Source organism: Myzus persicae, unplaced genomic scaffold, assembly GCF_001856785.1.
Source record: "Myzus persicae strain clone G006 unplaced genomic scaffold, MPER_G0061.0, whole genome shotgun sequence".
NCBI classification, from domain to species: Eukaryota; Metazoa; Arthropoda; class Insecta; order Hemiptera; family Aphididae; genus Myzus; species Myzus persicae.
In genome coordinates, this window is record NW_019102824.1 from 218,667 (window position 1) to 244,171 (window position 25,505).

Here is a 25,505-nt window from a genome sequence, read left to right on the forward strand (position 1 = left end):
GCCATACTTGAACACTCATGTACGAATCTATAGGTGATACATATTGAGTGACCTGATCTCCTTTTTCAAAAATCGGGCAGGACTAGCAAATTTAGAAATAATTATGTTTTTCGATGTAGATACGTCTATTTTATTAGGTACCTATATAAATTTATTATAAAATGTTTTTTATTTTTATTTTACACAATAATAGGTGTATACAATCTGTACATTTATGCACAGTTAGCATATTTGATAAAGGTTACAATAATACATGAAATACGTGATAAGAAGCCACCCACTAGTGGCACTTGACTGGATGTTGTATGAATATACTATATAGTATACATTATATATACTGATTTTTTTTTTTGATTTTTTTTTCTTCTTTCGTATTAGTTCCTTAACAAGTCACGGCACCAGCTCCTTTTTAAACTACGCCTAGGGTTGCTAGGTAATATTTGGATGGATAGGTTTTTAATGAGTGGGTTTTGTTGTGTTTGTAGGCGGGCATGAAAGATTTTATAGAAGTGTGTAGCGTCTTCTATCACAAAAATGAATAATAATAATAATGTAATCTAATGTCATCTATTATAAACTTTGTATAAAACCTTGGGAAAAAACTAGTAAACTTAGTAGCTGTGATTTTAAATAAATAAAAAAAAGAAATCATATAGGTAATAATAGAATTCGATGAACGTGTTTTTATACGACAACAGGAGTAGCCAACCAGTCGATCTATAGAGGCATATTGGTCTCTATAATATTAAAATTGAATCGAATCAATATCGACCGATCACTTGCGTAATCTTAAACACACAAAAGTGTGAATAAAAATTCTTTATACTATACAATGTAAAGTATTCACCTATTGGCGAAGAAAAAATACAATTTTTCTAGAGAGAAATAATAAAAGAAGAATATCATCATACAATTTAATATTATGCTGCATGTAATGATAGTATTGTATAATATAGATAAATCTACCAAAATAAACAGTGGTTGATAACCACATACTTAACATTTTTTATGTTGTCCACTTGTTCGAAAAGGAGGTGTTCCCTACGATAAGACGTGCTGCAACATATCCAGCTGGTTGTCTTACTGTTTCATCGAATACATATTTTATGAAGAAACAATAGTCTCAAACACAAAACTAACTAATACAGAACCAGATATATCGAGTGTCCTTCATCTTTTTTCTCAAAGAAATTGGGCTGGACATGGAAATTTAGAAATAATGTTATTCCAGTATGCATACCTATGTATTATATATTTATATATATTATAGTTAGTGCTTACAAAAGCAAAATAACAATGACATATAATGAAAAAATGTATAAGCAATTAATGACAAATTCATTTAAACCATACAATTTTTTCTTAGAAAGTAATGATATTTATGCAATTGTTACATACATTTACGCCCTAATTAAAAATAATATTTGCTGATATAAAGCAGACTATCAGCCGAAACGAAATATAAAATTTTAAACACTCAATGAAAACATTTTTTACATTCACGCATTATGGTAAGTACTTACCAAAATACAAAATATTTATCATTAACATTTTTTTGCTATTTCATTATAAATATATAAAAATAACAAATTATTTTTTAACCATCACCCACCAAGAAAGTGCTCGTTATCCCACCATCTCAGTCTACTCTTGGAAGTAAGACTTAAAATTAATAGATGTGTAAAAGCAATACAATTGTCCAACCGCATTTATACTTATGTACACACGTCTTAAGTTAGTATGGAAAACGTACTAATAATTTTGCTATCGAACAGTATGAAACGAATGAAGAATAACGGCTTTCTAATACATTCGCTGCAGTGGGTCGTTGGTACATGAATGGCCTCTAGAAGTGATCTAGGATGACCCACACCGCTAAAATCCTGGGCACGCTACTGATTATTTAATGGTAATTATTATAGTCGTACATGCCAATGCTTCGGTTACGTCATTATTATATTATTATATCTGCGGCGGCTGCAATGTACCGACATGTGGTGTTCCGACGAGGCATATTATTTATATTATTATTGTGTTGTATTACAAGAGGACGTTACCCAGACAGATGAAACGATGTAAAATGGTCAACAGGACGACGAGCTGTTCTAAATGTGTTGCTTGTGAACAATATAATATACATTTTAAATGACTTTATTCTTTTTGTAGTTTTTCGCCCATCAAACCCTGACAAGTCTCCACATTTTTTTTAAATCCCTAAATTATGTTAACAGTTTGAAAGGGTGTGTGTCATTGTTTTCGGTAAAGCGTTTCAAAAAGTGAATATTATTTATAAATATTACCATATTGTTAATTACATTTTTTACATACAATTATTACGAAATCTTATGGGCAACAAGAAAATCATATTAAAGAAAAATTCGTTAAATAGAATAAATGAATTTGGTTCTAATTTGGTTTGGTTTAGTAAGATATATAGGTATCAAATTTTTTATCTGTTTATAGTAGACAAAATACTTTAATTCGATTCCAATATTTTTTATGGTAGGAAAGTGAATCTACTTGGTATTTCTGGGGATAAAAAATAAATGTTGGTTCTTTATTGACTTTAAAAAAACGTAATGAATTTACTCTTACATAAGGAAAAAAATCTTTGAAAAGTACATGATATTACTATCAAATGTTAGTAAATATTATTATATGTTCGTTAATTCGTTTAAATTGAACATTATAATATATGCAGGATGATTTTTAAGCATGATCACCCCCATTTTCCCTATAATAATACATTTATTCAAATTCTGATTTTTAGACTTTTTATTTTTAAAGTATAGGTACCTATAAGATCATTTTTAAATTAATTATATTTTGTATTTTGTGTACTACTTCAGAAGTGTCATTTTACAGCACAATATTTTATTTTTCAAATAACGAGAACCCCAATCTTTTACAAAAAAAATATTTATAGCCGATTATTATTTAATTTTGAACATTTTGATGTATCTAAACAGAATTCTGATGCGTAGATTTTGAGTTATTGGAATGTTTATACTAATGATAACATAGGTTTTATACAATTTAGACAAAATAATGTAATATTAGACAAATCAACGGTTAATATTAACATTTTCAAATCACATAAGCCCCCATATCTACTTCACTCATTACTTCATAGAAATATTATCCTTAATACTTACACAAAGTTATATAACTCAAAAACTATACTCAGTTTGAATTTTGATTTAGAGACAACAAAAATCACTAGACTTTTTTACGTGTTTATACATTTTTACAAACTGATATCTCTAGCAAATATATTTTTAATAATTGTGTGGTTACAAAAAACGAGCTATCAATTTTTTTCAAAATCAAGTTTATTTATATATAATACACATATAGGCATTTATACAATATAAATTCATACATAAAAAATTGGGAGGAATAAAAAAAATATCAATTCTGCCTTATCAGTAATATCTAAATCTATAGGTTATTTTATAGTTTAAAACGGGTTTGAAAATGTGTTTTTTTTTCCAGAAAATACTATTTCCGTCGTAGAATTAAGTCAAAACGTGTTATTGCTGTTTAAAAATTGCGTTACTAATATCGGGATATTAAACTATGCATTTTTATAAATTTAAACATACAATAAACTGATGATTTGACACTGAATATATTATTATTCTTGAATTTTTTGAAATATTGTTGTAATTTGTTTTCGAAAACATATTACACCTGAAGTAGAACATTCTTGCTACGATTTTTTTATGGATGGAAATAGAAAAGATTTTATTAAATATTGTTTAAAATATGGTCTTAAGTCATATTGAAGCTAGGTCTGAGTTAAACAATTTAAATTTTCTATTTTTTTAAAAATTTTTCAAACACATAATATTCAATTATCTACTATACAATTACCAAATGAAACATAAAAGTAGTATTCCTGAAAAAAAAACTAAAAGTTTTGTTCTTTGGTACTTAACTACATGCATTTTCAAATCATGTTTCTGACAAGTCGTTTATTAGTTAAAATAATTTAATATTATACGAACTGAGCAGTAAAACAACATTTTGCGTGCTAATATGTAGTATTATACCACTCCACTCTCCGCTCATCAAAACATTAAATGGATAAGTCTTAAAACTCGTCCAATATTGGATTTACAAATATCTTTATAAAAATGTTAATTGTTATTACGATAAAAAATTATTATCATTTTTTTTTTTAGATAAATGTTGTTTTCTATTGACTCAAAACTATTTTTAAAAACTAGGGGTTTCTGAAATAATGAAGGTCTTACCTTAAATGGATCACTCGGTTTACTGCTGTCGTGGTATTACGCACAACGTTTATAATTATTAAGCGCTTAGTTAATTATTATATCTCCCTTAGTAGGTACCCTCTGTATATATATATGTGTGCGTGTGTGTGTGTGTGTGTGTGTGTGTGGGTATTATTAGTTTCAAACTTCATAGCTATCGAGCGTGTAAATTACATAGCAGGTACACGTGGGAATTATATTATTTAGTTGAGGTTTCCCGAGTTTATAATATTAACAATAATAATATATATTGTATAATTGAAACCGCTAAGAACGTTTAACCCAACCATCGCACTTTGTTCGCATATAGCTATTATACATTTATTAATTCGTCATAAAATAGATGCATAATATTTTTTAGACGCTCACGCTACTATAATTATAGTACAAAATTGTTTGTTTTTTAATACTGATGAAAGTAAAATATATAAAAATGTAATTACATTTGCTTGGAAAATATTCAAAGTAATAAATATTTATAAAAAATTTTTTTAAGAAAACGTAGACGGTAAATGGTTATTTAGTCAAGTAGTTTATTCTTTTAAACATCAATATATTTTTTTGGTAAGTTGTAATTTGAAACATTATAACTTTTTAAAATATTCATTTTTGGAATTTTCTGACATAAATATATTTCATTAAGTATTTATGCATTATCTATACAGCGAAAAAAAAATGTATTGACATTTATAGAAAAAAATACTAAAAAAAATTGAAAATATCTATAAATAGCTCAAAATGAGTCAAAATATTACATAAGAAATTATAGTAGGTACACTATCGAAATAACTCAATTATTTATAAAAATGTTTTTCATAACCGTTAGCAGCGTTTCTAATATAAAAATAATATCGTTCAATAGAACTCCGATATCACAGGAAAAAATACTTACGTTTCAAAAATAGTTGGATAGGAAGCAGAATCTAAGAAAAACTTTTAAACTAACATAACATCCAAAAGCTGTCACTTGGACATGACTCATGACCATCAATTTTGAAATATTTTTTACATAAATTATTTTCATAAGAATTTTAATTTTAATTAATTTATTTGTTTCTACTGTATTTTTAGCTATTTATAATTACAATTCAGTATATTAAAATGTAAGTTATAATTTGTCATATTTACTTATAATATTTGCATACAAATACACTAAATAGCAATAAAATAAAATTAATAAGCGCCATTTGTATAATTTTTATGGGCTCATTAAAACAAATAGTTTATAGGTGTTTCTTTTAGGTTTTTAGTACTTTTCGCTTCACTTTAAGTGTTTTTTTTTTCATTTAATTTTATGGAACTACAAGATCAAAACTCTAATAATTATGACACATGTATAATGTACAAATTAAGTTATTACAGACCCTAGAGATTTTACTCATATTATGCCTTTCAGGTAGTATAGAGTTGAAGTAGGCCCGAGAGAGCATACTGTCGGAAAACAATTTACAGGTCATTAAAATTGGGGAGTATACTGCAATCGCCCATATAACCTTGGCTCTCACACCTGCTGACCTGCACTATTAACCAATTTACCAGTACAACAATATTTAACATAAACTCACTATAATATAGGTACTTATCTAACTTGCAATGCCCGAATTGAGAACACAATTAAGCAGATAATTAATAGCATAATTCAACGATTTCAAAACTGCGTGCAAGTGCAATATTATTTAACACGGACTCTGTTAAAATTTGAATATTACATTTCAGCTTAGTATTAAATCATTTTAGCTTTATTATATTAAAAATATAATATAACGTAAAAGTGGAAGCGAAAATACGTACCTATATCATTAACCAATTAATCAGTTATTAACCATCCATTTTTGGCTGCATTCGAAATGTGTCCCTAAATACGAAATTATACATCGCGAGTTGGGTCCAAGGTTTGTACACAACAAATCCGAGTTGAGTCCGCGATTTTCATATGACGTGTACGAGCACGCTCTGGTTAATAAATTGATTAATTGGTTAAGAATTAGTTTACATATTTTCGTTCCCACTTTTACAGACTGTGCGCAGGTTAAAAATATTGTATAGAATATAGATAACAATTTTAATCATTGTTTTAGAGCGAAATGACTGTCATTCATATAAACAGTGTGGTTGAACATTTCAATTTTATATTATAAATCATTTAATGTTTTAAAATTTATTTATTTATTTTATAAAACGGGAACATTTTTGAACACCAATTTTTGAATGAACTCAGACGTTATATATATTTGTTTTCAAATGAAGTCAGAGATTTTTTAATAAATTCTTCTTTTTCTATTTTTTCTCTTCGTTTATTTGTTAATTTGAGCTTAGCATTTTAATATAAATGTCAGTATTAACATTTTTCAATACTTTAACAAATTTGAAATTGGAAAATGTTAAAATACGGTGATTTATAATTTTTTATTTCATTCAAATTAGTTAGTGCTAAATGCAACTCTTCTAAGTTTTTGAATTATGCTCGACCATCATGACACGTGTTCGTCATTTTTGTCACGTTTGTGATCCAAAGCACAAAAATTATTTCACTATTTTCGTTCATTTTAAAATAACATTTATATAAACGTTTTGAACATATCCAACTCTGAGCATTAACATTTAAAAATGTTTGGAAAGCGAATTTGTATTCAATATATAGTTTATTTTTTTAATTGTTTTTCCACTACATATCTGAATTATTTCAAGATTTTTCATCATTATATTGTGAAGTTGAAATATGATGATTGAATTTCGAGGTGTGACTGATGCTAACACGAACAAAATAATTAATTTCCAATAAATATAAAAAATAATACAATAAATATTGTAAGGTGGTATTTGCAGATAAGATAACGATAATCTAGGTTATCTGCTAGTATATCACCATACATTATTTTCAGTCGTTGAAAAACTACGGACTCAACTCGATAATGTCATTACAAATTTATAAAATCCTAAATATGAAAAAAGCAGAACAATTCCTAAAATATGTCCTAAAAATTCTTAATCAATGTCAACTAAAAAACCAAATTTAAACACACTGAAAACATTATTATGAAATGCAAATGGCTTAAAAAGCCACCAAACATTACAGATATTTCTATTCCAAACTACTTTCCCATACTAACCTATTAGTATCGCAAATCTCATCTGCTCAACCCATAAACCCTATCCATGGGCCCAAAAGAAAATATTGCAGAGATTTGTTAATCTAAAATAAATTCACTTTGGGATCTTTCCCTCTTCATATTATTCAAAGTTATAATATTTTAAATACATTATCCAATTTACTTATTGCGCTGTCAATCACAGATTGTGAATATCTAATAAGAAAAAGCAAAAAATAAAAATAAAAAAACAAAAAAAAAAGTTATAGGTATACAATCGTTGTTGGCTATATTTTGATCAACCAATAAAAATGTAAAGATGCATACAAATTTTGTCATATTACTAACTAGAACCATGATTTGAAACTTTATGCACTTAAAAACAATTAAATATGTATTTATATCTAATAATAATGGGAATAATCATGGAAAAAAGTTTTTTTTTTGAAACTTCAATAATTAAAGCATGATTGGAGTCCAACATATTTACTATTTACTGCAATATCAATGTATATATTTATATGCTTGAGTATTTACAATTATAAATTACAGAATTAATAAGCTATTCATGTTCTCCAACTGATTATGATTGAATCTGGAGGTGAAGTGTGCACCTGATATAATATATCCGGTGTGTTATTTTTTGAAAATTTGTATGCGTTATGTTATTTTAAAAATTTTTTATTACTTTTAACTATTTTTTATTCAGCTATAGTTACGTACATAGATACTTACATCTACATTCTATAATATCAATATTCTATATGGTTGATTACTCGGTTTCTGTTACCTACCTATAATATTAGCACCATGATTTATGAAGTATCCGGGCTGCAATGTACGAACAACATATAGCTGTGACTTTTTTTGACGACGAAATTGACCCACTCCAATCTTTAGAACACGAAGTTAAAAATCCAAAAACTACTAGTTTGAAAATTATCTGCCAAAATATGATTTACTGCACAAAACGAGTTTTCTAATTCGAAAAACAGACGTTATATAGTATCTCCACAAGACATTACTAAAAAAGAACTCGAGAATTTTTTAGTACTACCTTTGATGATTTCGTCTTGTGGTGATGATACAAACGTCTTCTTTTCAAATTAGACCCCCCCCCCTCTTTCTATTGTAAATTATTTAGCGGATATTTTTTTCTGAAAATGTTGACGTAACAGAATCAAAATTAGTACTAGTAATTATTGAGATATCTTACTTTGTGTTACAGGCTATACTTAAGCTTAAGTGATTATAATATTAATCCATCAACGTTAATAATTTTAAAAATGTCCCAAGTATAATACATTTTTGATCCAGCTATATTATGTATATTTGATATTCTTGTAAAACAGTTTTTAAAATCAATATGTAGTAAAAAAAACTTTAAGAATTAGAAAGATAAATTGTTAGATCTTTGAGTATATTAAAAAAATCCTAATATCAGGATTTGAATAAATCCATTGTAAAATTGAAGAAGGTGATCAAGCATGCTTTGTAAATCATCCTGTATAAACAATAAACATAATATATATATATAGTATTTGGTATACGCTAGGGTGACCATACGTCCCGTATTATACGGGATTGTCCCGTTTTTCCACTTTGTGTCCCGTTGTCCCGACAAAAGTTATACGGGACGCATTTTGTCCCGTATTTTCAAGTAGGTCCCGTATTAATCCCGTTTTTTTCTCTATTGTTAATTTATTTTTTTTTTATTTTTTTTTTATTCTACGATATTTTTGTATCACAATATTCAATAGAACATCTAATCTATACTTATCAGCATTATTTTTAGATTCTTGTCTTGACAATAAATTATTATAATTGCTGTTATTTGTATTTAAAAACTATTATACAGCATACATTTAATTTGTTTTTTTATATTAATATATTAATATATTTAGTTAAAATTAGAATTTCCTTTTTTTTTTTTTTAGTTAAGTACCTAACTTAAGTGTCCCGTATTTTTATTTTATTTTTATGGTCACCCTAGTATACGCTGTACACACAGAGTGATTTAACTAACAAGCTCACCCACATTTTTCATATTCTGAGCTGATCGAAGAATGTATTGATTTTACAATTAATGTTTTATCATGTGTCTGGAGAAACTTTTGCTAGAAGAAAAAATACATTGATCACCAATTTTAACAGAAGTTTCTTGTGGAAAATTGGATTTAGTACTTTTGGGGGGTTAAAATTGAAAATTCCAAGCACTTTTTAAAATATTCGGGAAAAACTAAAGAAATAAATTACATAAATTTGATAAGATTTTAATAATGTTATTAAACCATAAATTAAGACCATCTTTGATCAAAATCTTTTTCATCTTTCATAATATTATAATATTATTTATTATTTAATTCAAATTTAATATATTAGAAATGTACAACCATTATTTTTAATTTTAGTACTTTTAATTTTTACGACCTATATACATTTTGTGTATTTTTAAATATCTTATTTAAACTACACTTATATAGTATAAAGTGTGTTTCATTTTAAAGATAACACTAATTAATTCTATCCAGTGACATCACATTGATATGCGGTTTTTGGGAGGAGATAAGGAATATATAAATACACATTTCTTGATGATTTTTACATTTTTAGATCTTTCAGTGTGCTCAAGAATTGCTAAAAAATTCAATAATTTTAATCTAAACTTTAACTCTTAGTCATTTAGTCAATTTTTAATTTAGAGCAATAGTAAAAAGGACCAAATTGACTTTAAAAAAAACGGTCTATCTGAATTTGGTATTCAAAACACCTGTCGCCGTTAAAAAAAATACAAGTTGTATTGCGCATGAGCACACGCTAAGATCTAAAAATGTGAAAATCATCAAGAAATACTTATGTACTTATGTATTCCCTATCTCCTCCCGAAAACCGCATATCAATCTGATGTCACTGTACAGAATTATTTAGTGTTACCTTTAAAAAGAAACACACTATGGTATAGAATATAGATACTTACATTTTTTGTCCTGTATAATAGCAATAGAAATTTTTTTTTAAAGTCACCACTTTTTTTACTGTAAATAGCGGATGATTTAAAAAAATATTCAAATTCAAATTGAACTGATTGGTTTCTGAACTCAGTTACTTATATTACTCAGTACCCTGTTATAGGGGCCCTAAATACATATTTTTGAATTGTATTTGTGTGTCACAAGACCAATTACATGGGAACATACATCTCTATGACTTAAAATTTATCAACTCTTTTATTTTTTAAAAATTAAACTTTTCGGTGAACCCTATTTTTTGGACATACAGTATATGTTTCCATAATAGTATGTTTTAAGGATGGCTATTTGAAAAAAATGTTAATATGCATATAAATAAACATGTTTTTAAGGGTTCTATAAAAATTTTTAAAAATTGCATGCGAGTGTAATAGATTTAATTGACGCCAAAAAATTACGTCTGCCAATTTAGTATTTTATATTATTCGATGTAAAACCTTCATAGTGTATACAAGGGAATAGTTTTTATAGTATACACAAAGCTTAATAACTTATATTAAAACTAAACTCATTTGAATTTCGAATTTCATGTAAGGAAGGAAATTTTCAAAGAAAAAAAATTCGTAGGACGCTATTAAAAATATAATATCATATAATGTGTCAAATCTAAGTAGTTGAAGATATGCAGGTCTTTTCGACACGTACAGGTATTACTTGCAAATTTCAAGGAATAAGAATTTTAATAAAGGCTTTAATGATAATTATCGAAGGAAAAAAGGGGGTTGATCATGATCGACGAATCACCCTGTACATGTGCACAGAATTTGGTGGCTTAAGTAATTTACTTAATGTGTAGTACCTACTACCCACATATATATACCGACTTATATAATGCGCATGTGACCTCTTAAATCTTATTTTCTCTCAGTGCTCAGTCGCCTGTGGCGCGCAAAGAGATCCGTCCAAGATAATTAAAATAGTATTAAAAAAAAACAGTTTAATCTAATACGTAGGTAACATACGGAACTCCACAAATAACATAGTGTAATCTCACACAACTTCTCTAGCTCCTAAAGGGCAGATTTTCTTTTTCATAACATTAGAAATAGGTAAGTGATACCAATCTCGTTTTCAATTAAGTCATAAGGAAAGCCTCTAGCCTGGCAGTGATTATATTGACTACTATACAGAGTGTTTCATCGAGCACAGGGGCTCCCTTTTTTCCCTTTAATACAGAATAAGTTCAAATTCGTTTTGGAATCTTAAAATTTATTTTAAGAACATTTTTTCAAATTCCTGAAATTATTCGTACTTACTGCTTATAAGGATCCTGTGTTTTACTGTAGGTATATTATTCACAAGATAACTTTTTTGAGAGTGTTAGCATAATAAAGTTCTTATCATATTTATTATTTATTATTTATTTATTAAGGTACCTAATATTGAAAATGTACCTAATTCGACTTATACATTTCAACAATTAACTTATAGATTCTAGGTTATAAATTGTTTACAATGAGAACAATAATAATTCTTAAAAACGATTCACAAAATTATAAAATAGATGCAACATTAAATCTAGACTTTATTATACTTGAAAAATGTTGTCCAAAAATAGAGTTTTTATTATACATAAGTTTATATTTAAGTCAGCAAATATAATATAAAAAATATAATAATAATAGTATAATCATAATAGTCAGCAAATATAATCTATCCCTCTGCCACATAAAGAACAGATTTTCTTTTTCATAATATTACATAGATATCGGCAATTCACGCCTATCTCGTTTTTGATGAAGTCATAAGTTACGAACAAATTTCTATATGCTCCTAATTTCTCTCCTAATACTTCTAATTACTCTTTACTTCTCATTAATTTTGATTTTTGTATGTATTATACTATTATTATTGTACCAATATTTAAGTATTAGTATTTATTATATAGTACACTAATAGCGTTTAATTTTTAACATAGTTATTTTTCCTGTTTAACTCACTACTACGGACTGTAATAATAATAGTTGTGATGAATTTTTTTTCTCCTTAAAGTTATTGACCTACAGGGTTATGATGTGTACCTTTGCTAAAAATTATAATTTCTATCACTAATTATTACAAAAGACTCATAATAATTTTTAAAACGATTTTACAAAAAAAAGTAAAAGTCCAACAATTCAGTATTATGTTAACATTAGACATTGAGTATAAATTGTGTACAATACATATTTTGACTGTCCGACTGTGTAACGTCTCCTTATCAGTCATTATTCGTAGTCATCCACCAACAAAATCGTCTTTCGATATCCTTGCACTGGCGCTTGATAGTTTTTTTAAATTTGTTGAAACATTCTAGTTCCTAATTCGGATTTGAATATTTTTGTTATAATATTTGTCATATCATTATAAAACCTACTATGAATAGATCAATAATTTATGTAATTAATAATACTTGGTCTAAGTGCATTAATATAGCTTTTAGTATTTTATAAATTTATTTTTCCTGTACAACTACTACCGACTATATTAATAATTGTGTTGAATTTTGTCCATCAATTTGTATAGCCATACGAGGTTCCGATAGACTCGCTAAAAGTTGTAGGTATATTTCTATCGCTAATTATTACAAAAGACTAATAATAAGGCTTAGACGATTTAAAAAAAATTAAAAATACCGTCAACTCAGTAGTTTATTTTCTTTAGCATTGAGTGAGTATATGTTGTGTACTTACAACAAATATTCGATATTAAATTAGAAATATTATAAACTATATATTAATATACTTTATATTAATTGGCGTCGATAATATAGTATTAATTTTGTTGTGATAATGCCTTAAATTATGGAATAACTCGTGACTAAATAAACCGAATAAACTTAATACATTTATTTAGTCATGGAATAAATTATGAGTTAGTATTACGGCGAACAAGAAGTTTTGCTAGTACAGTAGAACTTCGATTAACCGTCACTCTCTGTTATCCGTCATCGGTCATCGCCGAAAAAAATAATTAATTAGGCGATTAGACGATTGTCAAATGCTACGCAAGTCTTACTTCTACGTCAAATACGTAATATTGCTGCTAAAAAAGCTAGAGAATCAAAAAACCAAACTAAAATTACAGATTTTTTTCTATAATATGTGTGGTATGTATGTTTATAATTTATATGTGTTATAATAATTAATTTATATGTTATATGTAAGTGATTTTTTTTTTAAATTACACACACGTAAAAAATATAATAAATGTGTGTACATATATGTATGCACACGTTTTTTTTTGCAAAATGTCCGTTAACCGTCTATTCGATTAACCGTCATAGCCCCGGTCCCGACAGTGACGGTTATTCGAAGTTCTACTGTACTTAGCTGTTATTTGGTTTTCCATAACCGTTTTTATCTTTAAAATAATGGACTCGTATCCCGGAGCTCGGTGGTATGTATAATATAATAATATGTATATAGCTTTGTAAAATATCAAATCAATATACAATTTTAAATATTATAGGTAATACAAAATACACAAATACAAATGTTATTATTATTATTAGTAGACTTCTAAGATAGTCTGAATCCAGACGATCTTTTCTTTTTTTAGTGCGTGTAATGCAGTTTCAAGATATTTAAAAAAATTCTTATGCCTTTGATAAAATTTACTATTAAAACTGTATTCATTCAATTATTCAAAGCATATTTGGTATTTTCATACTAATGTGATAATATTATAATATTTTAGGATCTGACGTGATAACCATATTATGTCTGTGAGTTGGAGTATTTGATTTAATATAGTTCAAGAAGTCAATGCTAAACAATTTTCTGTGCTATCCGATTATTAGAAGCGTTTAGTTAAATTTACAAAATTCCCGTTACATTTATTATAGAAAATATAGATTGAATAAATTATTTTCATACTTTATTAGTGAGTTTAAATGTAAATGGCGGTCATCACAGAGCAGAGATTAAAAAATTAAATTTTTGTCAAACTTTATATTTTGATCAGGGTTTTAAGAAAATATCCTGTTTTGCGCTGGAACTCGGGACTCGAGTCACAAACACAATACTATTCAGCCTGATAACTGTTAACTGCTTTACATTTCTTAAAACAATAATAATAAAAAAATAAAAAATAATTGATTTACATTTAAAAAAATTCAAGTTTGGCAAATATTACTAACTATTTTATTATTAAACATACTACGAGTTGATCAATAACTTATACAATTAGCAACAATATTAAGTACCTAGTATTAAGTCTTAGCACATTTAGTATTTTACACATTTATCTTTTCTGTATTACGGACTATAACATCATCGTGATGATTATTATTATTTTTTGTTAGTTTTCGGTATACGAGATTATGATAGAGCATTTTATTACGAACAAGCTAACAATTGGTAATTTCTATTGCTAATTATTGTATGAAAGATCAATATTTAATAATATTTTGAAAAAAATGTTTTCAAAAATTTGAAATATCGTTAACTCAGTGTTATACTTTTTTCAAGTGTAAATTGTGTACAATAAATTCTCCAGCACTGGTCCTTCAACCCTTGTGTTGGTGCTTAGGTCGTTTGATTTTTATTGATGAGCGCCCTCGGAGCTCAGTCTCTGTGATGCGATGTGATTTTATAATTGTAACGGGTTATCTCATAGAATTTTTTGAAACACGTATATGTTTTTTATTCATCATCACTTAATTATTTACTGCATTTTTTTTTTTGAACTAAACCAAACCTGCCGTAATTAACTTAACACTATATACACTAATTATACCACTTCGAGTACCTATATCAAGTATTGACTGCAGTGTATATTGTGCTACGTTTTCTTCCCAAAGAGTTTTGAGAATTCTTTTATATAATGAGTGTTCACAATTTGGATTTTTTTAAATCGTTCAATGCAATATGATTATTGCAATCTCTTAATTTTGTCATTTATTTTAAAATTAATTATTATCTATAGAAGTGAGACAAATTATTTCTATTTTTAATACTTTAGGAATAGAAATCAAACCCTTAAATCATATAGTAAGTTAAATATGTTCAAAATAATTCCTATCACTTTACTTGAAATAAAAATGCTATAAAAATACAAAAGAAGCGTCAATGCGTCATGAGTAGGGCTATGCATTTTTAAGAAAATATATTATAGATTTCTTAATGCAAAATTTGAATTAGGAGGTAGGTACCAATGAATTCAAATTTGAACATTTTATTTTGCATCTTTTTAGCAGACCCATTTTTTTATGTTATTTTTCAATGTTTATGTTATTTGGAGACTAATTAATGTTTCATTTTTATTACTTTTTTCGATATTCTTTAATCTGTTCCAGTTATTAAAACTTTTTACACACATTTTATGAATTTTTTTTAATTTCCGTCATACATTTATGTAAACGAATATACTTAAATAATTATATATAAACGTTTTTATATACCTTTTATATTTACATTTTTTATTTCATTTTTTCAAGGTTTTTTAGTGCATTCTCGGGATTGATTTATATTTGTAATGTAGATATACTATTGTGCAGCGCTGCAGCCCTATAGACTATAGTCAAAAGTTTACGATATTAAACATTTTTTAGTACAAATGCATTACAAGTCACTATATACCTACACAAAAAATTTAAAATGTATTTTTGAACGATTTTTAAACATTCTGCAAGTTCTCTTAAAATCTGAGTTTCACCAATCGATTTCACATTCTATTTTTGAGAAAATATGTGTGACGTCAATGAACGCGTTCTTTCCAACACGCTGCTATTCTTCATGGGTGCCTGTCTAGAAATCTTTTACCTTTTAACATGTAGTGCTGTAGTAGGTACTCGCCTGGGCGACTTCCCAATGGCACAGCTTTGTCAAGACAGCAGAAGGGTTATTTATTGACCTGGAGAGTCGAAAGTATAATCTTCACCCCTTCTCCCACCTAAAAAAAACAATCATCCTTATAAGTTGTCCTCGTGGAAATCTAAAAGTAATACAATACTGATAATATGCACAGTTTTTTTATAGATATAATTTGAAGTTCAAAAATTGATGAAATTGTTCGTTTGAATGAAAAATAAAAATGTTAGATATTTTGTTGAATTCAAAAATATCATTGAGGCTTTCGATTAATTTGAAGCTATTTATGCCATGATTATATTATAAGTTATATGTTGACTACTAGCTCGTGTATGGTTTTCAAAAATTATATACCTACTTATTTGAACGAAAAGTGTGTATTTTTTTTTAAAATTTTTCTTATAAAGAAACAAAATTAAAGACGTTTAATATACACTGATTTTCATTAATAATAATCTCAGAACTACTGAGATGTAACTTTAATTGAACCTGATGGACGATATAGTGTTAAGATTATTTTGAAAAAGATTGTTTCCGACGTTTGTTATAATCGAAACATTTTAATGCCCTCTTGATTGAGTCGTCTATAAATCTTGATTTAGGAGGATGCCCGAGAGGCATTATATCATTATTATGTTAAAGCATACTTTTCTTGAAAACGTTCCTTAATTAAAAATAAAATGTCTTAATGAATAACGAAATAAACCCATTCAATAAAAATAAAACAGAAACGAAGTAGAAAAATATTACTCCTATAGTTGTTAACACGTCCACTGCCGTCTAACCTTTATTGTGCGAGTGTTATTAGTTCAGCAATTGTCAAACTGGGAAGTCACCAGTACCTACACGCACTATTTAAAGATATCTTCTGCCATAGTAAAAATGTTGGTGAAATTATAGGGATGGGGGGGGGGGGTGACTCGTGATCACAAAAAAATTGAAAATCGCTGCTCTATATAAAATAATAAGTGCCAAAGGTATTGTTAAGTACTGGTATACTCTAAATTATTATCACTATTAATTACTATAATTACCACCACATTAGGTAGTTCATTAAATTTGTGTCTTATTTAAATGGTAGCCGATTGTCTATGTTCTATAATGACAATGGTCTATGGACTATGATAGCATCAGCTGGTAATTGTCATTGATCGGGCGACGCACTTCCTTCAGATTGTATCAGACAACGGGTGAAAAATTAACTTTTGGAATACCATTTTTAGTACGTTATATCTTATAGTGTATGAAGTAGTATGTTCCGTCTACATTTAGGTATATTGTTTTCTGTAAAATACCAACAAAAAATGTACGCACATTTTGTTTTAATTAATAAAAATATTTAGATTTTTCCTCAGAATATGGTGGTTCCTTAAATTATGGGACTAGCTGATATTACAGATTGAATAAAATATGACACACGTGTCTGGGATATATGAATATTAAATTATAATACGAGCACGGATTTGAATGCGCTAAGAGGTATCAGCGTATACAATTTAATGTGAAGTCAAAATCGTGGAAATATGCAATAAATATAAGTAGTAAAAAGGTTTAAATGGTGTTATGTGCTAAAAAAAAACTGTTATTTGATAGTTATTATTTTTACTAGTTTATAAAGTTTATAAATGTATAGTTCTTAAACAGTTTAAAACAAATAAAACTACTTATCATTATAATTATAATTACAATTTTAGTTATCTATAGACATACTAAACCAAAAGTTATTTAAATTTTATAAATTATAATTTAATATTACTGAAATAAATAATCATTTTTCATAAATACAATAATCACCTTCAAAATGTTATTTTTTACATTTTTTTAAAATTTCCAATTCAATATGCAATCAATTTCAAAGTTTGTCAAAATATGCACAAATATACAATACCATTAAATATGCAGTTATATTTAAACAAAATGTTTACAATTATCTTCAAACGATTACGTTTTTAAAAGTTAATTAAAATGTGAAAAGAAAAAAATATGCAATTGCATAAAAATCTATGACCTAAATTTATACTATCTAGTGATATGCATAATAATATTGTTAATTAATATACGTTATAGAAGTATTTCAAACAGGTATTTAAATATTAATTCAAATCCTTTTTCTAATAATGTATTATAATATATCATGTATAGGTATTATATATTATTTAAATACAAATACAAATACATTCAAAAAATATTTCGAATAGGTACCTATTTACGTATTTATTTTTTGTACAAAAAATATTTTCCCTATTATATATTTGAACTATTTTTCAAATATTTACAACTATTATGATGATAATTAATATGATAACAAAATGTAATGATCATAAGTCATCGACTTGTCAACGACATGTGATGTCTGAAAGGGTGCATGTTCGTATACCTATTCGTTTTTGATTTTACTTATTATCCCAAAAAATACTGTGATAGTGACCCTCGTGACTCTTAATGCACAATATAATATCAAAAACACGGATTAAAAAAACGATAAGCACATAGGTAACGATAGTAACCATACTATTTTAAATTTATTTGAAAACGATTTTATAGTAATTTTCAACTTCAAATAGGCATAAATAAATGAGTAATATTTATACAAATGTTTGTTTAAATGTTTCATATAAACGGGTTTTAAATTATGTAAATATTATTATGATACTTTCAATTGCTTTTTTTAATTTTCAATTTGTTATTATTTAAAGGCGCACAAAACGCACAATATCGAGCAGCGAAACATTAGTGTGGTCTTATAGTATAATCATTACGGCCTTTTGTAGGTGTGTATTTAAGGGTTCAAATAAAATTGACAAATCCCTTAGAGGGGAAAAATGTATCAGTAACATACTTATTTACCTACGAAATTGATATTTTTATTATATTAACCAAACAACGGTAAATTTTATTACAGTTTGCAATATAAAATGTATTTATTATTTCTTGGTAAAATTAAAAAAAAAAAAAAAAAATCAAGTATATAATTTTGGTTTGCCCCAGTACACATATTAGGATTGTGACCCTATCGGCATTTGCCAATTAAAAGACCGTTGAATCCACCACTGTTAAAATGACAATTACATTTAATATACAGTCATTGTCCGTATTAAGTATAATGTGAGATTAACTTCTTCGATTTAATAATAGTTTTATTAGTATTGAACGACTGACCATTCAATTTTTATAATCCAAAACAGTTATTATGATTTTGGTTTTCATGTACGATCTTTAATTTATGTAAATTATTATATTACCTTTCAATCATTTTGTCGTTTTCAATTTTTTATAATTTAACGCAGCACAAAATGCATAACGGCAAGTAAAGAAACATGACTGTGAACTTGTAACGCAGTTATGGGTTTACATCGTTAAAGTTTAAATGGAATATTAAAACAATCATTGTCAATAAAGCGTAAATCAACATATAACCTATGATATAATATTAACATTTTTCAATTTTATAATTGTTTAGTTATTCATAAAGTGCTAACCGTTCATATTTTATAATCGAAAATAATTATAATTATTTTTCATGAACACGATTTAAAATATAGGAACGTAAAATAAACTAAAATTACACGCTATTTCCTCCTCTGTGATACTTACGGACCAACTATTTCTCAATTGTTCAGATATAAATGTGTTTCTTATAAATTACCGTTTTTAGGAAAAATCTCACGGTTTTTAAGAAAATCAAATTTAAAACTTTAAACAAAGTATTGTCGTGGTTTTTTTTTCATTAACTTTATTATTTTTCTGAGTTCTGAGTGCAATAAATGCTAACAATATAATATAGATTTTATTAATTTTATTTACATTTTATATTCGGAACGGAACAAGAAGTTGTATTGGTTTTACAATGGTTAGTGTTTTTTTGTTTGTTTTTCTTTCTCATCAACATTTGCCTTTTGGAGCAGTAAAAATGATTCGATTTCAATTTCAAGCACGAAATCGAATCTAGTTGGTACTTTTTCGAGTCAAAAGTAAAAGAAATGCACAGTATTTTTTCAAAATCATCTTTTGAGTTTTGACGAAATTGATTTTCTTATTTTGTTATAATTCAAACCACAATAATAGATACTGAAATTTTTTACTATCTTTTTAGATACAAGGTATTATTTTAAATATATTTCAACACTTTTTCGGTTATTTTATATAGGAATGAAAAATATTCGATTATTTTTTGTATTATCTTCAATAACTTGTCAATAATACATATTTCACTAGGAAAAAATACTTTAAAATATAGTTCAAAAAACCTTATAAGTTACAGTTATTAGTTCAGTTAAATAAAAAAGTTGAAGGTAAATCTACACTAATTTTTTATGAATATTTTGAATTCTAATTATGACAAAATTTTTAATCATAAAATTACGATTTCTTGTCAAATGGATTTTCTTATTTGGTTTGCTGTAAATAATAATAAACAACTAACCTTGACATTTTCACAAAATGTGTATATTAGGGTTTTCTGTGCATGGTATGATTTTCAAAATGTTTGATGACAGTTTCAAGTACCTGTAGGTAAAATTTGTTGTATGAAAATGTGTTATTTTAAGCCCCAATGAATATCCGATGTCTAGTTAATTTTTGTTAAATGTAGGAAAAGGAAAAATAAGGGGAATCTTATGACTTATATAACAATTTCAAATCTGAGATAAACATAGAAAAGTTTTTATGAATTTTTAACTCAACATAATTTGCCAATTTTCGTAATTTTGATTTTTGATGCGTTTCGTAAACATTTTAACTTCAGACGCTCATAAAAAATTATTTTAGATTTATGCTTTTTTTTTAAATTTTCATTAAAAAAAATTTATGAGGAACGTCGTATTACATTTCAAGTTTTTTGACAGAGTGAAAAATGTTAACCGACAATAATTACCAATAAATTAATAAAACTCAAAATTGTTTTATGCCTACAGAGTACAGATAGCAAAAAAAAAAATTGCAGTATTTTTAATATGTTACCTATATGGTTCATAGAAACTACTAGTTAATAAAATTATTCTGAGAACATTTCATGTATCTGTGGTTATTATTTTTAAAGTTGCACTAATAAACAAAATTGATTTTTCCTTAATTTTTTGTTTTTTTTCCCTGACGCTTTTGTAAACTTTTGAGAATTTTTACTTTTGACCCCCCAAAGTACCAACTAGATTCCCTTTCCTACTAAAAAAGGTACTTTTGTTGAAGCGAATTTGTATTGCTCCAAAAGATGATGGCAAACACAAAAAAAACAACACACATCATTGAAAAAACAATACGTTTATCGCTCCGCTCAGATTCTATGACCAAGGATTTAAGTCAGATAATTGAAAGTCACCGAAAGAACGGAAAAATGCATTGACTCATAATGTTTTTTGGTGTCTGATAGTTTTTTAATTCGTCTTTAAATTTACAATCTATTGACTTCGCTGTAGTATTGACAACATTAATTGTTGAGTTTTTACCATCCATGGAACACAAAGGGTTAAATACTAACATTGATTATACATAATATTTTAATAATTTATTATTAATTATTATACTAATATACTATTATAACATTAGTATAATTATTATACTATGTATAATCAACGATATTACTGATTTACCTTTGTACAAAGTGAGTGTACGACAATTACGGCTATACAAATACAACATAATTGGCTTGCATTTTTTATTTTACTTTATGTAAGTTTTAATATTTTTCTTGAATATTGATACCAACTCGATTAATGATTTGTTATACAACACAATATAATAAAAATCGGAATCTTGAGCTGGAGGGTAAAATTTCAATTTAAGAACCCCAGGTATGCCACACCGAAGTGATTTTCAGATTCTATAATCTACAGTTATATACTTTTTTGTAAGTACCTATGCATATATATTTATAAATCATACGAAACTTTTGGCATTCTTTTTTTACTGCCCCCGTCGAGCACCGTGTTCGCCACAAAGGAAAAACAATCACATTGTTGTGACAATTTCTGCAGCAATACAACGACTCTAATAATAATAATAATAATAATATTAATAGTAATATTTATATATTTAGTGTGCGCCATGGCTGTGTCAGAATAATATATTGTTTTATTTTAGGCCATAAAAGTGATGGACACACCGAGGTTATAATACTATTATGATGATGGTACTTACTCGAATCAAAAGTTTTGTTATTTCGCACTTCCCCCTAATAACGGCTGCAGCGGCGCCACTAACTGCAGAGTTTTTTGTTTTTCGTCTCCAAACCATAATAGTAATTATTGACGTAATTACAATAGAATTCAACAGGTGCAAAACTTTCATTGGTCGAATAATCATAAAGACAAATTAAGTGATATTTTGAGCTAACGGTTTGCTCTCGCACCTATGCACTACGTTCATAAATTAAATATTATTATCTTCCACACTGTGTACACTGTACGTATGTTGTGAATATAATATATAAAAATACAATATATTTTATCCATAATAATGGAAGCAGTTCAGATTTTTTTCGGACGTCACACGTGGGCCAAAGCAAAATAAATAGGAAATTACATTTTTTAAAGTGTTTTTGGTTTTTTTATGAAACCAAAGCACTACATACACGACGGCCAATGAGATGCATTCCCCGCAGCAGCGTCGTCACGTGTGTGTGTGTGCAGGTATAATATCAGTTAATACCACATCATTTCTATGAATTATTGCGAATTTCAAAATAATTACTATCGACATATTTTTGTTTTTGTTTTTATAGTATCGTAACATTTTATATGGAATTAGTATTGCGCCCTAATATTATGGTATAATATGTTTTCGTGTACAGAATAAAACCAGAATAAAACCACATAAAAACGCCCCCCCCCCCTCTGTAAATCTATTTACTGTGAAAGAATCAGAATTATTAAGTGCCTTGTAGCTTGTACGGAAACTCAAAATACTTTTCTTTGATTTTTCAAATTTCTAATATTTTTGATTTATTACTGCAATTATTATTATGCGTATATAATTTATGCAATTACTATGCATGAATATACAGTTTATATTTTTCGTAAATAATTAAACTTTAATTTATATTATACTATCTTATTACTATTATTTATATGTATATACAAATATAATCGTTATGTAAACCTCGATTGCGTTATGTAAATAATACGTAAATGTGAGTATTGTCGCGAAATTGAAATAATAAATTACTATCGGAACTATATTATTAATCTTTTTTTTTTTTTAAACTTCATAGCATTGATAAAATTATTTTACAACATTAGTTCAAGTTCACGTTCATATTGTTGAAGAGGAACTAAATCGTTTCTTGTTAATGGCTTAAAGAAAGGAACTAGTTCCTGAGCTTGTATACCTGAACTGCCCGAGTAAATCAATATTGTCAATATTTATATCAAAAAAAAAAAGGTTTCAATTTCCACCTTGAATCTCAATATCCTTGTTTGACAACCTATTTCAAATGCAAATATCGGAAAATCCTTTCTTATTTCACATCTAGATCATAAGAGAAACAAAAATTTGTTTTGTAGTTTTCGAGTTCGAGATGTAGTGGTAGATGTGAGTGGTATTTGGCTTATATATGTATGGATACCTATGACAGTAACATTTTTTTCTATGAAAAATTTGCTGATGGAAATTTTTTTTCTCAGGACTCATGCTGTTGTGGCCGGTGGACAAGGTGGTTGGTACCGACGCCACTACCCCGCCGACGGTTGAAGCCACCGTCTCCTCGGCTGTGGCCACCGCCTCTTCGGCCATCGCCACCGCCTCTTCTGCCATCGCCACCGCCTCGTCGGCTATCGCCACCGCGTCTTCGGCCATCGCCACCGCTTCATCCGTCATTGGCACTGACCCATCGGCCACCGCAGTGGACAGGATCGCTTGCGACGACGATACAACCGAACTGTGCGACACCACCGCTGACACATCCACTACCACCACTACCACCACTTCCACAGTCACTTCCGGTGTCACTTCCGCCATTGTAGGCGACGGTGACGATTGTAGCAAGGTCGCGTCTGCTCTGAGACTAGGACACGGTGCTGACGACTCACCGGCGCTGCAAGTCGATGACAACCGTGGTGGGACAGGTCGAAGTCTGGACATCGTGGGTCCTCGCCGTCGAGCCGACGGATTCAACCGAATAGTTGTCCGACCGAGGACCATCGGCTTGAAGATGTTTGAAAAAATCATGCTGACCGCCGTGAGCATGTTTTTCGAAAAACTCGAATTGGCCGTGTACTTGTCGCTGTACAAACTCAAACTGCTCTACACCACGTTGATAGCGCCGGTGTTGGGAATATAGTTTTTAGCCGGTAGTGTTTTTTTTTTTTTTTTTACTCCCTTTAGGATCATTGATAATAATGATAATTAAGTGTAATATGATGTTTTACTTGACAATATAATATGGGATCATATATTAAGTATTACAATTTGGACCCGGATTCAAATGCAACACCTGAGTGCTTTTTAAAAATGCACTAAAAAATGGATGTATTATAAAAAAAAACCAGCATTCTAGCTTACCTTGGTTGATTTATCTGTTTTTAAATATACCTTAATATTTTGAATCTCTACGCTGTCTATTTTATTAATTTTTCTTAACATAATATCAGAAAAAAATACTCTGCGTTAACGTTTGAACGCCGCTGTAACATTGTATGATATAAAAAACTGATCTGAAAATATTTATTTACAAACAAATTTGGTTTCCAAATATTAACATACTAATATCTATGTGATAAACCATTATATACATAGCCACATGTCCATATAGGTAGTATTGTTTATTGATTTTACAATGTTTTTAAGGTATTTTATTTTTTATTAAATTACTTTGTTATTTGTTATTTGTTAGTTTTTTCAAAAATGTATAGTTATTAATTTTGTATACAAAAAATAACTGATTTTTAACTATGTTAAGTTAAAATCAACGAATACTTCTAAATTTCTAAGCCTAAGGTAAAAGAACGTTTCGAGAAACTAAAGTCAATCATGATAGGAATGACAAACATGAAATGGATAATTTCGGGAGAGTGTTGGAATATATAACTAACATCAGTATTCATACATTGTAAGCACATGTGTGCACGGTTCCAGGTCAAAATATTTCCGCAAAAATATCTCCGACAAAATATCTCCTGTTAAAAATATCTTTAATGCAAATAAAGAATATTATTGGTAAAAAATATATTATTATATTGTATTTTATAATAATACTGATATCTAAAATGATTAACCTAACCGAAGTAAGTACATTTTCTAGTAATAATGTTTACTTAATATTACTATAATACTTTGTTTAAATAAGATAAGGTGTATTCGAATTATGGCCCATGAAAAAATTTA

At 27.7% G+C, this 25,505-nt stretch overlaps 1 protein-coding gene across 2 annotated transcripts in view; it reads left to right on the top strand.

Moving 5' to 3' along the window:
* Window positions 1-24,836, top strand: part of LOC111033204 — a 44,595-nt gene extending 19,759 nt beyond the window's left edge. For both annotated transcript variants that reach the window (XM_022313844.1, XM_022313843.1), the window contains exon 2: window positions 23,807-24,836. In XM_022313844.1, coding sequence (XP_022169536.1) covers window positions 23,812-24,462 — 651 coding nt within the window. In that variant the 5' untranslated portion in view covers window positions 23,807-23,811 and the 3' untranslated portion in view covers window positions 24,463-24,836. The remainder of the gene's footprint in view (window positions 1-23,806) is intronic.
* Window positions 24,837-25,505: the final 669 nt, after the last annotated feature.